Source organism: Balaenoptera musculus, chromosome 10 (assembly GCF_009873245.2).
Source record: "Balaenoptera musculus isolate JJ_BM4_2016_0621 chromosome 10, mBalMus1.pri.v3, whole genome shotgun sequence".
Lineage (NCBI taxonomy): Eukaryota > Metazoa > Chordata > Mammalia > Artiodactyla > Balaenopteridae > Balaenoptera > Balaenoptera musculus.
The window spans coordinates 39,858,572-39,873,253 of record NC_045794.1 but is presented as its reverse complement, the minus strand read 5'-3'; the positions used below and the strand labels follow the sequence as shown (position 1 = coordinate 39,873,253).

Here is a 14,682-nt window from a genome sequence, read left to right as displayed (position 1 = left end):
GCTCATTTCATCAATACTTATAATAGCAAAAAACTGAAAATCATCATTAGGGACTGATAAAACTAATTATGATAAATTTATACAATGGGATACTATGCAGCCATAGAAAGAACAAGGTACATTTATGTATACTGACATGGAAAGAGGTCTAAGCAGCATATATTCTTCTGATATATGTATATAAATACAGAAAATCTCTGGAGGGATACATAAGAAACTTAACAGTGGTTGCCTCTGGGGAGGGAATAAATAGTCCAGAGTGGGATGGAGGCTTATTTTTCATCATATATCCTTTTGAATTGTTTTTTTTTTAAACCATTTACATATTTTGATTTTTCTTAAAACTAAACAAAAACTAGTTATAAAAAGTGAGGACAAGTTAAAAAAAAGCAAATTGCTTAGGAATACGCATAGTATGATTTCCATATATGTAAAAGAAAGAAAAAACATATTTGCATGTTTGGATTTAGAAAATTTGTGAAAAGATAAACAAGAAACTTATCAGTGATTTCTTGTAAGGAGTGGGACAAGGTAGGGAAGTATTTTTCACTTTCACATCATGTATCCTTTTGTACCTTTAAAAAAATTAGCCTGTATTACTTTTTTAAAAAGTGAATTTAAAAAACTGCCTCAAATAAGGGGCCTACGGAATATCTGATGTTCCTAATGAGGCCACGCTAATTTAAATTTTCTCTCTCAAGTGGCACATAACTGACAAAGGTAAACCTGAAGTTTCAATCTTATCTCTTAGGCTGGGAAAGGACAGGACATTGATCTCTAAGAGGAAATGGAAAGGGAAGGAGAAATGATGGTTAGGAAGGATGCCTCTGAACGCACAGCAGGAACTGCCCAGGGTACACAGCCTCCCTCCTCTTGGAAGGAAGAGATGCTGCGGGGAGCAAAGAATGAGCTGCACAGTTCAAACTTCAGATAAACCTCACTTCTCTTCACTGAAGAAAGTCAAATGGCAAATTTAGGAGAATACCTACAACGTGAGATCCTAAATGAATTATGGTTTAGACATATCTAAAAAAAGGATTGTAGAATGCATATAGTATGCTCCCTTTTTTGTAAAAAACAAAACAAAAAATTAAAAGCCTATATATCGGGCTTCCCTGGTGGCGCAGTGGTTGGGAGTCCGCCTGCCAAGGCAGGGGACACAGGTTCAAGCCCCGGTCTGGGAAGATCCTACATGCCGCGGAGCAACTAAGCCCGTGCGCCACAGCTACTGAGCCTGCGCTCTAGAGCCCACGAGCCACAACTACTGAGGCCACGTGCCACAACTACTGAGCCCACGTGCCACAACTACTGAAGCCCACACACCTAGAGGCCGTGCTCCACAACAAGAGAAGCCTCCGCAGTGAGAAGCCTGCGCACCACAAGGAAGACCCAACACAGCCAAAAATAAAATAAATTTATTTTAAAAAAAGCCTACATATCTATGTGTATAAGCACATATATGCTTTGAAAAGGTTTATAAGGATATATGCCAAATTATTAACAGTTATTACCCCTGAGGAACAGAATGGAAAAGTGGAAAAGTAACTTTTTCCTTTTACATTTCTGTATTATTTGATATTTTAAATGCTACTTTTGTAATTAAAAACAATGTGTAAAAAAAAAAAACTTCATAATTTTCAAACTTTTTGTGGTCATAGAAAAAAGTCTTCAAATATTTTTCTATAAGGAGATTTCAACTTCAACTTCAAGGCAGTTTTGACAAACATGTGGCTTCCCATCTGTTTAGGTGGTTAAATACAGTCTTGCCTGGATACGGGCATAGACCTCATAATCCTTCAAGGCCACTTCAATCTCTGGATTTCCTATAAAGTGTAGGTAAGCAATTAATCAGAAAAGCAGGGCTTTTTCCTGATACCAGCAGGCTGATGGTGATGTTGGATAAATTCCCCCAAATGAGGTGGCCAGCCCCTTAGAAAATGGCTTCCTAGGACTCCTTGACTATTGTTTTCTTTACTGAAAGACACACACACACACACTCTTTTTCTCTCTTTCTCTCTCAATCTGTGCAACCAACCTGAACCCCGGCAGCTCATCTTCAGCCAAAGAGCTAGGGGAAGCCCTGAGGCAGCTAAGTTCTGCACCACTGCCACTTATAGCCTGGGCTTCAGCCTTGGGAGAACAAATGCTGGGGAAGAAAAAGCTCAGCTGTTATTAAATCGTAGAGGCTGGGGTGGGTGTGGCGTTCTGGCACCAGCACCACCTGCTACACGCAGGAACCCCATTACACTGTGACATCCACTACTCCTGTGAAGGGACAGGCAGTGGAAGACAGGGGTGTGGACAGAACCTTTGGCTGCCTGGGTGAGCTGCTGGCAGCTGCGGGTTTTCTGACTGGTAGGCTCTCCTCCGGAAAGTCACCATTCCCTCTCCTACAGACCTTTTCCCAAGAGGAACCGCTGCATCTGCTCATCCTGGCTTTTACATTTAATTTGGTTCTGAAGGTAAGCAGTGGACAAATGACTTAGGAATTGGACACCCTCATTTAAGCCCCGAACAAGCTGTTTGAGTGACTTCTACCCCATGAGGCCCAAAGAAAAACAGATAATGAAATGAAGTCACTTCCTGCTGTGAAACAAACGTGGGAACGTTTATGCAGTTGTTTTTATTTATTCAACTCTAAAGATTGACAGAGGCAATTTTTTGATGGTTAACACCTTAGATTAACACTAATTATATTGCTATAAATTTGGTTCAGGGTCAGAATAGGAATCAGGAAAGAGGGAGAACAACAACAAAAATCTTCAAACATTGAAACAAAGAAATACTTTTTTTTCCTTTCATTAAATGCTACTTTCCCATAGACTTCCCTAGACTGGTTTGCAGTCTAAGGTAATAGGAAACAAGGCTTGGGCATTTGGAAGAAACTGCAGGTTAAGCTACGGTGCCAAGCAAGAGACTGAAACCCCGATCTGAGTGTCAACCTCAGGCACGTTCTGGGAGCACAGGCAGATTCTCAAATGCTTCCTAGTGTTCCTTCCTTTTCACCAATTCAGTTTCCCCTTCTCTGGCTAATCCAGGACAGTACCCACCCCCCTCATTGCCTCTCTTGGTCATGTTGTTGTTTACAGGGGACCTTACTGGCACGTGTGGCTTCTGCTTAGACTGGAAAGGCAGCAAGACCAGCTGCTTGATCCATCTCCTCCTGAAAGCCTGGACAGTAGGGGTTGCTGAGGAGGGCCTCTTCAGGCCCCTGAAAGGCCTGGAGCACTGGGAAGAACACTGCTTACCCTTGGGAAACCTGGCAACAGGTGCCGGTGATTCCTGGTGGAAATGACCAGTCAGAATCAATCCATATCACTGGGAAAGGTCAAGGGAAAAAACAGCTTCCCTTCCAAAAAAAATGGTAAAGCGGAAACGAGGAGAGAAGAAACCAAAATATTTAGAATGGCATCAAAAGTGAATGCGCAAACTTCTTTTTGTTATTAAATCTAACTACAAGTTTCCTAAAGTCCAGTTACCAAGTTGAATTGTGTGGGATCGAAGAGACAGGCCAGCTGGAATTTCCCTCAAGATTTCACGGCTTCAGGCTGAGAGGTCCTGGGTTTGCGCTGGGGGAGCCCCTTTTTGAATGAGGGCTTGGGTGGGCTGGGCTCCATGCTGGCTCCAATCCCATCGGTCCCTGCAGAGTGCGTCTGGCCCCGTTCACCAGTGGTTCCTGGCGCCTGGGATGGAGCACTCTGGTACCTGGAACCAGATGAATACCATGAGCTGTTTCTGTAACGACCCCCACTGTCATGTCGCCCTTGGTTCGTGGGGTCACTGGACTTCGGGCCTTGTGGCCTGTAGCCTTGGCCTCCTCGTCTGTTCCCCGGCAACACCTAAGGATAAAAGAAGACAATGTTCAGAGTACTGTGGCATCAGGGCACCCCGTTTGTTCCAGTTCAGTTTATTTAGGAGTATTCTGAAAGCCTAAGAGCGGTATCCCAGGCTTGGGACTCAGTTCTCTCTTAAGACTCACAGAGTTTGATCAGCCAATCCAATCCAGACACTAATCAGAATTAATAAATCTTTCACTATTTACCCCCTGCCTTTCACCCCTAGGTTCTTCTCCACTGAAGAGCTTTTCTTTAGCTGGGCAGAAAAGGAAGAAAGAGCATCCTCTGAAGTTGTTACAAGCCCTCAGTTGGGCAGGTATCTTATCACGTGTCTGAATTTTGTAGATCATAAGCCATTTGTAAAGATAATGAACATCTGGAATAATAAAATAAACATCACTATGATCTACTCTGCTATATATCATGAACCACAGATTAAATCACGCTGCTGTGACATTTAACACACCTTTCACATTACAACCCAGAAGGCTTATGGCGTAGGATTTTATTTTTGTCCTCCAATTCCAATGTAATACCAGTCTGAAGAATTACTGACAGCACTGCCTTGGACTGCTCTTATGTATCTCCTTCAAACCAAGGAAAAGAAACTGTGGATTATGCTTCAACTTTCTAGTGTTCACTCCCGCCCTGCCAGGTTCATGCTCTCTCTCTCTCTTTCCCTGATATAATCTACACTGTGCTTCTAGGGAGTTGCAGCTTCAGAGGCATTCTGGTGAACCTGCCACTGTGGTGCTTTTCTACCTCAAGATGGGTACATGACTCCCAGTGTGACCAATTACCAGGCAATACTACTACCTACAAAGCTAGGATCACTGCCAACATCAGAAAGTCAGCAGTCTTGGCGACAGGAAATCTAAACTGGCTGGTGATTTGGAACATACATACCAAATGCTTTCTCTGGAAATAACTGAGGCTGGAGGGATTCAAAATAGGTGTGGAATGGGCATAAAGAGAGGAAGGTAATGTACTGAGCAGTCAGTGTTTAAGCTGTGACAACCTGGCAGCATTTCTTCGTAACTTGCTCAGTGTGGAAGCTAGGTTACCTCTCGATGAGGCTGGTAGGGCCGGCCACTGGAGTTTGCTGTGGCTGCAGGAGTCTCCCCTGGTGCCGAGTTTTTCTTGTTAGCACTTGTAAGGCTGGGAGCAGAGGCACAGGTGGAAGGGGAAGCAGCGGAGGCATCACACGGGCTCCTCAAAGACACAGCTGTAACCGAGCTACATCGAGATCTGGTTGAATAGCTGTTCTTTGGATGGGACACTGAGACAGAAATATGAGCAATATGTGGTCAGATGATAGAAGAGCATGATGGGTAACCTTTTCCCTATTTCTCCATCTCACAATGAGCAATTTAGGATAAAGAACTGTCTATCTGAGTATTTGTAAAGATAAGCTTATAAATAGGTAACGGGAAGGAAAATCTCCCTTCTGCCCTTTTCCTCCACTCCTGCCAAATCCCCACCGCTTTGTAAGTGGCCCATCCCCCCACCAACTAATGACTTCTTGGCGTTTCCTACCACCTAAACTCCTGGCTTTGGCTCCAGCAGCTGACTAAGCCTAGGAACAATAGTATGGGCCATATGTTCGCTTTCCTATGCAAGGAACATTCTAAAGTACAGACTTCAAAAAGAAAGAAAAAGTTAAATAAAAAGCCAAATTCTTTTTAAAAAATTTGAATGAGGCAAGATGAGTTACACATGAACAGAACTAGTCTTTACAACAAATATCTATCTTCCCAAGGCTCCTTCTGCAAAAATAACTCCGAATTCAAAATATCAATCTAGCTGAAAAATACTGATATTTTCAATTCAAGTTTGGTCAGAATTCAACGTCTAAAAGTACCCCCTAGATTTTTTTTCTTGGCTTTAAGCCTGGGCTAATGTTGAGCTCACAATCACTGCCCTAGGTCCAACATTTATTTCACTTTTACACCGAGACAGAAAGAACGGAGGAGCCGAGCTCGGGGTCTGGGTTTGACTGATGTGTCGCTACAAGCTCTCACCACAGAGGCACCTCCGTGCCCCACCTCCACACACACCTATTATGCGCTAGGCAAAGCAGGTATTGTTATCTCCACCGAGGAGTGAAACGAGCGGCCCAATGTAGAGTGCAGAGGCAAGGATTCAAACTTGGTCTGACTCCAGGGCTACATGCTCTTTATACTATATACCAAACACCTCTCAGCTCAGCAGGAAATGATGAAAAAATAGGACCGCAAATTTAGGGAGCTGGAAAATGCCTATCCTCAGAGCTCAAAGCATCTGTGTCCACTGACTTATTAAGTATCTCAGAGTTCCTTTTCATAAAAACAAGCAAACAAACCAAAACCCAAGAGGGACTGAGGAAGAATCAGGGGAGAAGCCAATCAGCACTTCAGTTTCTAGTTAGTAGAGGGCGGTCTTCTCATCACCATCTCCGGCGCCCTGAACCTCTCAGCACCTCACCTTGTCCAAATGAATCTATGTTCTTCTTTAGGGTCTCTACATCACAGGTGAATCGGGCCACTCGTCCCAGATCCTCATCATATTTACGTTCACTAACAAAGTGCTGGAGAAAAGACAAAGAAAAGCCTCCAGGTGAGACAAACAATATATGTGGGATTTATAGCTTGCTATAAAGAGATGAAACAATTACTTTCAATTGTTTTCTTTTTGTGCTTCAAAGTTCACTACATGGCCATCATATTACCAATGCTGGGTGACTGACAAAATTCAGTCATTTTCCTTAAGGGCCCAAAGATAAGTCCATTTGGGAGCTTTATGAAATGCTAATGGTCATTCGGTGTAAATCAAGAGAAACTCTGGAGAAAGAAGGAACTCATGATGGCGGACCACCTTTCTCTCCACTGTTAGCTACTCTCCACATTGTTCCATTTTATACACAGGCAGAGGCAGCAGAAATGCTCATAAGTTACAACAATGATTCCTTAATTTAAATAGATGATTTGGTGTTCTTTAATATAAACTTCCTGAGTAAACCCACTTCACCGCTTCATAAAGTAGGATTTGTTAGTCCTTGTAATAGGAACAATTTCTTGAGATGGAAAATCATTCATGTGAAAAGTCAGCTTTGCAAATGAGAAGAGTTTATGCTGCAAGTAATTTAATCCTTTTAAGCAGACTGAGCTGAGAAGTAACCATCCCCTTGGGTCAAAAACTAACTATACTATAGAAATAGTGGGGCTAGAAACATGTCAGGAATAAAGTGCTTCTGGGGGTCTGTTTCAATAAACAATTTCTAAGGTAGTCTGGAATCATTTTTTCAGATGTACAAGAGAGTAAGAAAGAAAAGTTAAAGGCCTAGATATAATTTAGAAGAACTGAATTCAGAGCAGTCCTCTAACTGGGGGTGGCCTAATTCCACTTTGGATTTTCAAGGGGTAGAATCAAGTGCATCAGAATCCTCGGGATGCACCTAGAAGCAATAAATGGGAGAGGAGAAATAAAAATTACCTCTGGGACTTGAAGTCCTAAAGCTTCAGAGTATACTGTGGCTTAGGAAAGCACATGAATCTCTATAACAAAGCCTTCAGACATGTAATATCAGTCTGAGATTAATTCTGAAACACATTCTAGGGTTTCCTGAGCCAAAGACATAACAGGAATGACGGAAATAAAATGATCTGGAAATAAGACATTTAAATTGCACAGCACCCACTTCAGTACACTGAAAACGTGGAGAGAAACAGATCCTTAGTCAGCCTGCAGAAATATTTCTAGCAGCTCTTCAACCACGTGGGAAGGGGAACAGATGAAGCCTGTGAGAGCCAGAATTCTGATCTAATTCCAAAGGGGTTTCTGGCTTCTCCCAGATAGTTGAATGAGACTGACTGGCATCAATGCGAGGAAGACTTTCTATAAAATTTAGCAATACAGTCTTAGTTAATCAGAAAATGGTAATTTAAAACTTGCATTGTTGGTTTCACTATTTCTCCCCAATATAGCCTAAGGGGAAGGAGTGAGAGAATAATAACACGACATAGGTTTGTGTGAAAGACTGGGTCAGGATGGTAACAGGGATGCCTGTAAGGTCCCAGATGATCTTCCATCTATGCTTTTATTTTTACAAAGGCTGTTATATAGCCTCCCCAGCATGTATTCCTCTTAAATATGGCAATAAATCTCACACGTTCAGAAGGAGCAGAGTTAGGGCACAGGAGTAGAGAAGGCCATACAGTTCACGGTTTAGAAACAATTAATTAGAATGTCAGTGTCCACAACTACCCATGAACAACCCAGCCTCTCTCAGGTTCCCATCCTAGTCTCAGAAACACTGTTCTTTATATAAGAATTTAAAACATCTGAGTGTTGAATCCAAGTAATCTTTATAAACAGTTCACAACACCTCAGATTGCTCATTTTTCTCTTATAAAATCAGAATTGACCAACCAACTATTTAACTATCTACTGAACGCCTACTATGCGCCAGGGCACTGTGCCAGGGCACTGGAGACACAGCAGTTCCTGTCACTGTAAAGTTCACTATCGAGTGGGAAAGACAGATTAATCAAATGCACATACAATTATAAGTGTGCTAGGAAGGCACAAACAGGGGGGACACGTCAGGAAAGTCAGGAAGGATGAGGTCAGCAGTGAGGTGTGTGCTGGGAGTGGCAAGGGGAGGGAAAAGAACGTTCTGGACAGATGGAAAAGCATGTGCAGCAGCCCTCACAGGAGGGAACAGGGTATGCCTGTGGAAAGGAGAGCTAGTATGGCTGGAGCAGAGGGGACAAGGGGGACACTGTGCAAAGCACAGCAGCAGGGCCAGACCATATAGAGCCCTACAGGCCGTTAAGGATTATAGCCTATCCTGAAAGCAACGGGAAGTTTGAAGTAGGTTCTGTAATGCGAGGGACAGATATGAAGGGGTGGGAAGGCCGGGGCAGTGGCAAAGTGGAGGAGTGGAATCAGTTAAGAGGCTATCGCAAAGTCCAAGCAAGAGATCACTGTAGCTTGATCACGATGGTGGTGGTGGAGACAAAGAGAAAAGGTCAGATCGGAGATTTCGCAGGAGGTCAAAGGGACAGGGTCTGCTGATAGATTTAACTGTGGGAAAAGGAGAAATTCCCTAAGGTTTCCAGCTTGGACACTGGATAGATGACAGTACCATTTACAGAGAAAGGGAAAGGGCCAGGAAAAGGGCCAGGTTTGGGAAGAGGAGATCATGAGTTAAATATATTAGATACAGCCATGAATTATGGAGATTTGCTACTTTAGTCCCCGAGGGTAAGAAGAAAGGCGGAAAGGAGAAGGAAGTTCTACCTTGATATCAGCTCTGAGCTCAACCAGCTGCTCCTCTGACATCCGAACAGCCACATCAGTCATCTTCTTCAGAAGTTCGGCTTTCTTCTGACGGCTGAGCAAAATTTCCACTGTAGAGGAAAGGGAGTATGACTCTTATGGTCTGCTAAATAGGACAAAGAAGAACTAGAAGTATAGGCCTTGCAGTATGTACTTGGACAGCCAAAGGCTTAGCTGCCCACCCATCCAGAAAGTGAAAATACCAAAGGTCCAGTTTCCACCTTCTTGAGGGACTCTGAAGGCAGTTTACATGGTAAATGCTTTTTATGAATCACAAAGACTCATACATCACTTGTCATTTCTCTTTCTCTTCTTCCCACTTAAAGAAAAAATTTTATCAAGACGCATGTAAATTAAAACAAAAATATGCACAAGGTAAAGAATACATCTAGAATAAATGGGTATAAAATGAAAACTAAAACTGTCCCACCTACTTCTGACTTCCAGAGGAAACCACTGGTAACAATTTCTTATGAATACTTTCCATTATACTCTCTGCATATACAATCTCTCTCTCTCTTTTTTCCCCTCACAATGGTCCCTCCTTTACCTTAGCTATTTTTACTTACTATGTCTTGAAGTTCATTCCTTATTAATACATTGGATTCCCCTCACTCTGTTTAATAGCCACCTAGTATTCTACTATGTGGATATACAACAATTATTTACCAAGTTCCCTAATGATGGACATTAGATTATTTACAGCCTTTCAAGAAGCATCTTCTCTGGCTTGCTCCCAGATGTGTAACTCAGGTATGGCCACGAAGAATGACAGACAATAAAAATTCTCTCAGAGCAGAGAGCCAGGGGCTACGGAGGACAAAGAGCAAAAGAAATCCTCTCAGGAAGCAGATCTAGGGGCTGCCAAATGAACCAAGGAACTTTCTCTACCACTGGGGCAGGGACTCTACTATTCCTGTCCAGTAAGCTTTGATCATTGCATGTCCAAGTGGGAATTTTTACTATAATTATCGTCTTCTCTGCCTATCTATGTAATAACGTTTCTTTCAGTTTATGGGATGCCAGACCACAATATACCATAACCAGAGCTGTTGGAAGATCTGAAACTACCCAGAAGTCCTGGACTTTCAGCTGAATACATGAACTAGAGGAGACTGTGGAGGTGTTACCATCAAGCAGGAGGTGAGTGTGTCCTCATTTTGGAAGAGGACTGCAGGGTAGCTGAGGGGTGGACTGTAGCAAAGACTGTTAGTGACTGAATACCCATTCTCCTCTATCAGAAGTCTAATGTTGTTGGGTACCAGTGTGCTTAGGTAAAAAAAGCTACATTTCCTGGCTTTGCTACACATAACTGTATTATGTGGTATAGTTTGGCCGTTGAGATCTAAGCAGAATTCAGAGGCGAGGCTTACTAGAAAGCTCTCTAAAGGACTCTTAGCCTGCATGTAACATTTTGCCCTTCCCTGACTGGAGCCGCAGGATGTATCTTTTGACCATAAGCACAATGTAAGGATGGCTGGGGAGAAGGACAGAGAAGCCTGGGTCCCTCATATCATGTTGGAGATGCCCTACAGCCCTGGACTGCTTACCTCTGGACCTTTCATTTCATGAGAGAAAAAGAAACTCACATTTCTTTAGGCCATTCTGTGGCATGCAGTCAAACTCAATTCCTAACTTATACACAGAATCCTGTAACCTACTGAGAAACCAGCCAAATTTACGTTAGAAAAAAATAGAATTTTTAAAGAGCTCCATCAGGTGTAGAGCTGAATGTCTTCAGCAAGTTTACTTAGTCCAATTTGCCACATATATGCCACCCATGGGCTGCTCATACCTATGTCAGGTTAATCGATAAGGGCACACTTTCCCAATAAGTTAGGAACATGCATACAAAAGTTTCTCAATACAAAGGCCCAACAAACACAAATGATCTGTTGGTCTGGCTCCCAAGATAAAACCTATTTGCCATTTGTATCAAATTCACTTTCTCTCAGCTCCAGCATTCTAGGATTCTAAGATAAAATTACAGATCTCAAGATGTGTCAAGTAAAGATTTCTACACATACCATATAACTCAGAGGGCCTAACTATATGACCTTGGACAAGTCACATTTTTCCAAGGAACTTGTTTCTTCGTTTATGAAATGAAAAAAATAAAACAAAATAAAATCCAAAAACCTAACCCTCCCATAAGGTTGATATTAACATCACATATGAATGAGTGCAAAAAAACTCGGAACTGTGAAGTACTATGAACATATAATTAATAAACTATAATGTGTAAAGAAAAGAAAAAGAAACACCTTTTTGATATTATTGGTAAATGAGTAATTACATTAGTGTCATTGAGAACTAGGATTTTTAGCATGAGAGGGGTGGACTGTATTTGATAATATAAGATTGACCATGAATTGATAACTGATTGAGACTGGGTGCTGGGGGTTAATTATATTAGCCTCTCTATTTGAAATATGTTCAAAATTTTCTATAAAAGATGCATTTTAAAAAGCACCTTCGGACTTCCCTGATGGTGCAGTGGTTAAGAATCCACCTGCCAATGCAGGGGACACGGGTTGAAGCCCTGGTCCGGGAAGATCCCACATGTCGCGGAGCAACTAAGCCCGTGTGCCACAACTACTGAGCCTGCGCTCTAGAGCCTGCAAGCCACAACAACTGAGCCCGGGCACCACAACTACTGAAGCCCGCGCGCCCTGGAGCCCACCCACCGCAACTAATGAGCCCACGCACTCTAGGGCCCACTTGCTGCAACTACTGAAGCCCGCGTGCCTAGAGCCCGTGCTCCACAACAAGAGAAGCCACCACAATGAAAAGCCCACCCACCACAATGAAGAGTAGCCCCTGCTCACCACAACTAGAGAAAGCCCGCGCTCAGCAACAAAGACCCAATGTAGCCCCCAAAAAAACCACCTTCTTCTCAACAGTAAGGACTATGTCTTTTTTTTTTTTTTTTTTAGGGGCTATGTCTTCTTACTAATTTTATTTTCTCTGAAACTTCAACTTCAAAAAGAGAACACATAGGTACAAGAACGGACTGAAACTGTCACCGGAAATTTCAGGATATACCACTCAATTTAAATGAAATCTCACCTCTGAAAAACAACGGATAGCATCTCTGTTACGTACTCAAAATTTCATTAAAATGGATCAAAACTGAATTCAGCTCAGTGCTTCAAAGCTGCCTCCTCTGGCCCATGACCACAGACACAAATGATTTAATTGTGAGTCATCATCTCAACCTATTTCCATTCTCACCAGTTTGAGAGTAGGTTAAAAGAAACAACCTTCCTAATTACAAATCTGGAATTCAATGCACGAAGGAAAAACTGTTGAAAAGCCCCAAATCAATGCCATTGTACAAGATGCAGTTGACATTCCTTTCTTTTCATATAGCTGTGTATCTTTAACCTAACCCTTAATAGAAATGACAGAAAACAGATATCTGGTTCTTCTGTATAAAACCCCACAAATTATCCAAGGTAGACTATTCCTCCAGACTCCATTTTAGTAAGCTTTCAAAGAACCCTCATCATGGGTATCCTGAACCTTCAATTAATTGACTTTTTCCCTACCCAATGATAACAGACACTGAGTGAAGTTTCTACAACCGGAGAAAACAAAGAAAGTTCTGAGAGAGATAATGACAGGAATGGATACACTGATTGCAGGCAACCTGATGACGTCTCCTCTGATTATGCCAAAGGTTTTTTTCCAAGTAGAAAAATATCCAATGGAATTGTTCAATCACTGGAGGAAAAAAACAAAATAAAACCCAGGCACCTGCAAGATACTTTATTTTCCTTAATTGGTGCTGTGGTGGCAGATACCATGAAGTAGTCTCTTAGACACTGAACTCTATATTCAAAATATTGAAATTTGGAAATATTGAAAAACAGGCTCTTGTAAAGTTGTTTCACCTGAAAGGATTCCTATGCCAGCATAGGACAACTGTTCAAGACTGTTTAACCAAATATATAAACTCTTATTGTGGCATTTATATTGAGCTTTTTTAATGGGGGTTGAGAGGCAGGTAATAGCTTTAATAAAGATCAGTCTTACTTGCTTCAGCTTTCACTTTGTCCATTTCAGCAAGCAATGTCACTTCTCGATCCATTAAACTAGGAAGGGATGACAAAGGGAAAAAAGGTTTGATCAGAAACTCAAACAGGAACACAGCACATTGTTAATAGTGGAGAAAGACTTATGAGTTTGTTCCCTAAAAGCATACTACAAAATAAACACTGTATATACCACATGAAAATCCTATCTCACCCTCAGCAAAGACTCTTTTAAAGATTCCAATAAAGAAATCTAATTCCCTTTTATTTCTATATATTACAGTAAACCAGTAGCTACTCATCTAAGAGTTGAGAACCAGTAGATGGCAGTAGCAAGCTACAAAACATTTCTTGGTAAGTTGTGCTTAAGCGGAAGTCCTCATGGAAATTACATATTTCTACATATGTGCATATTTTTTATTTTATATTTCGGTCTATAAAATTGGACAGCTTTGCTTCTAATGAATTTTTACCAGGCAATACTCCTGCTAGGGCATGATAAATTTACCCACGATTAGGTTTTATACATCTTCAACATTTTAGCACAGTTGCACCAAGTCCACTGGTGCTTTAGTCTCAAGAATGCAGAGTAGTCAAAAAACATACATATACTGTGCTGGTTTCAGGTAAACGTTTAATAGTAATCCAGAAAAGATGGAATCAAAGGTTTTTGGAAGGCTTTTTACAGAAAAAGAACATTAAATGGGCAATTAGAATATTCTCCACTGCAAATGTAAATGGTTTGTAAGCATGGGAAAGCTTTTCTATGTTCTTAGAAAAGAGCGCACCACCTTCAGCGAACATGTAAAGAAATAATAGGCTGCCCTAGGGTTAAACCTCTGGATGAAAATAATTTTCCTTACCATATCAGTTTTGCTTAGCAGTGGCAAACAAACAAACAAACAAAACCCCAAAAGCAAAAACACAAAACTAAAACTTTAATACCTGCACACACATGAAATGTTCCAAATCTCTTCATATTTGAAATTCATTCTAATTTCTCCTTTTGAGTGGCAATATAACTACAGGGTTAATAAAAGTTCTCCTCTTGTTTCTGGTTGTAAAACTAATCACACACATATGCATGCATACACACACACACACACACACACACACACACACACACACAGTCTAATTCAATTTAGCTCAATATGTTGTTATGCTGGCACAAAGTAGTTAATATGGAGACTATAGTGAGATATACAAAAAAGTATAAGGCTGGGACATTTCCTCAAGGAGCAAAATCCGTTATAGTCAAGTGCTGGAGAACACAGGTTTGATAATCATTATGCATGATGTTAATACACAGACTTGTAACGAAACAAATTTGGTTGGCATATTAATCCCAAAGCACCAGACTAGAGAGAAGATACAACTATTGTGATAGGGTAGCAATAGTTTTGCTAAGAAAGCATTCCCCAAACCTTGGCAAATATTTTGCTCCGAGAACTCTAGCAGCATTTGGAATACCTAAAAGGCAAAACAAAAGC

At 41.5% G+C, this 14,682-nt stretch overlaps 1 protein-coding gene across 4 annotated transcripts in view; it reads right to left on the bottom strand.

Annotated features, from left to right (window-relative positions):
* Window positions 1-2,603: 2,603 nt before the first annotated feature.
* The window catches only part of SPATS2 (spermatogenesis associated serine rich 2), a 138,950-nt gene continuing 126,871 nt past the window's right edge, over window positions 2,604-14,682 (bottom strand). For all 4 annotated transcript variants that reach the window (XM_036866742.1, XM_036866745.1, XM_036866744.1 and 1 more), the window contains 5 exons: window positions 13,194-13,252; window positions 9,117-9,226; window positions 6,300-6,402; window positions 4,901-5,115; window positions 2,604-3,839 (listed from right to left, as the gene is read on the bottom strand). In XM_036866742.1, the coding sequence (XP_036722637.1) occupies window positions 3,528-3,839; window positions 4,901-5,115; window positions 6,300-6,402; window positions 9,117-9,226; window positions 13,194-13,252 (799 nt within the window). In that variant the 3' untranslated portion in view covers window positions 2,604-3,527. The remainder of the gene's footprint in view (window positions 3,840-4,900; window positions 5,116-6,299; window positions 6,403-9,116; window positions 9,227-13,193; window positions 13,253-14,682) is intronic.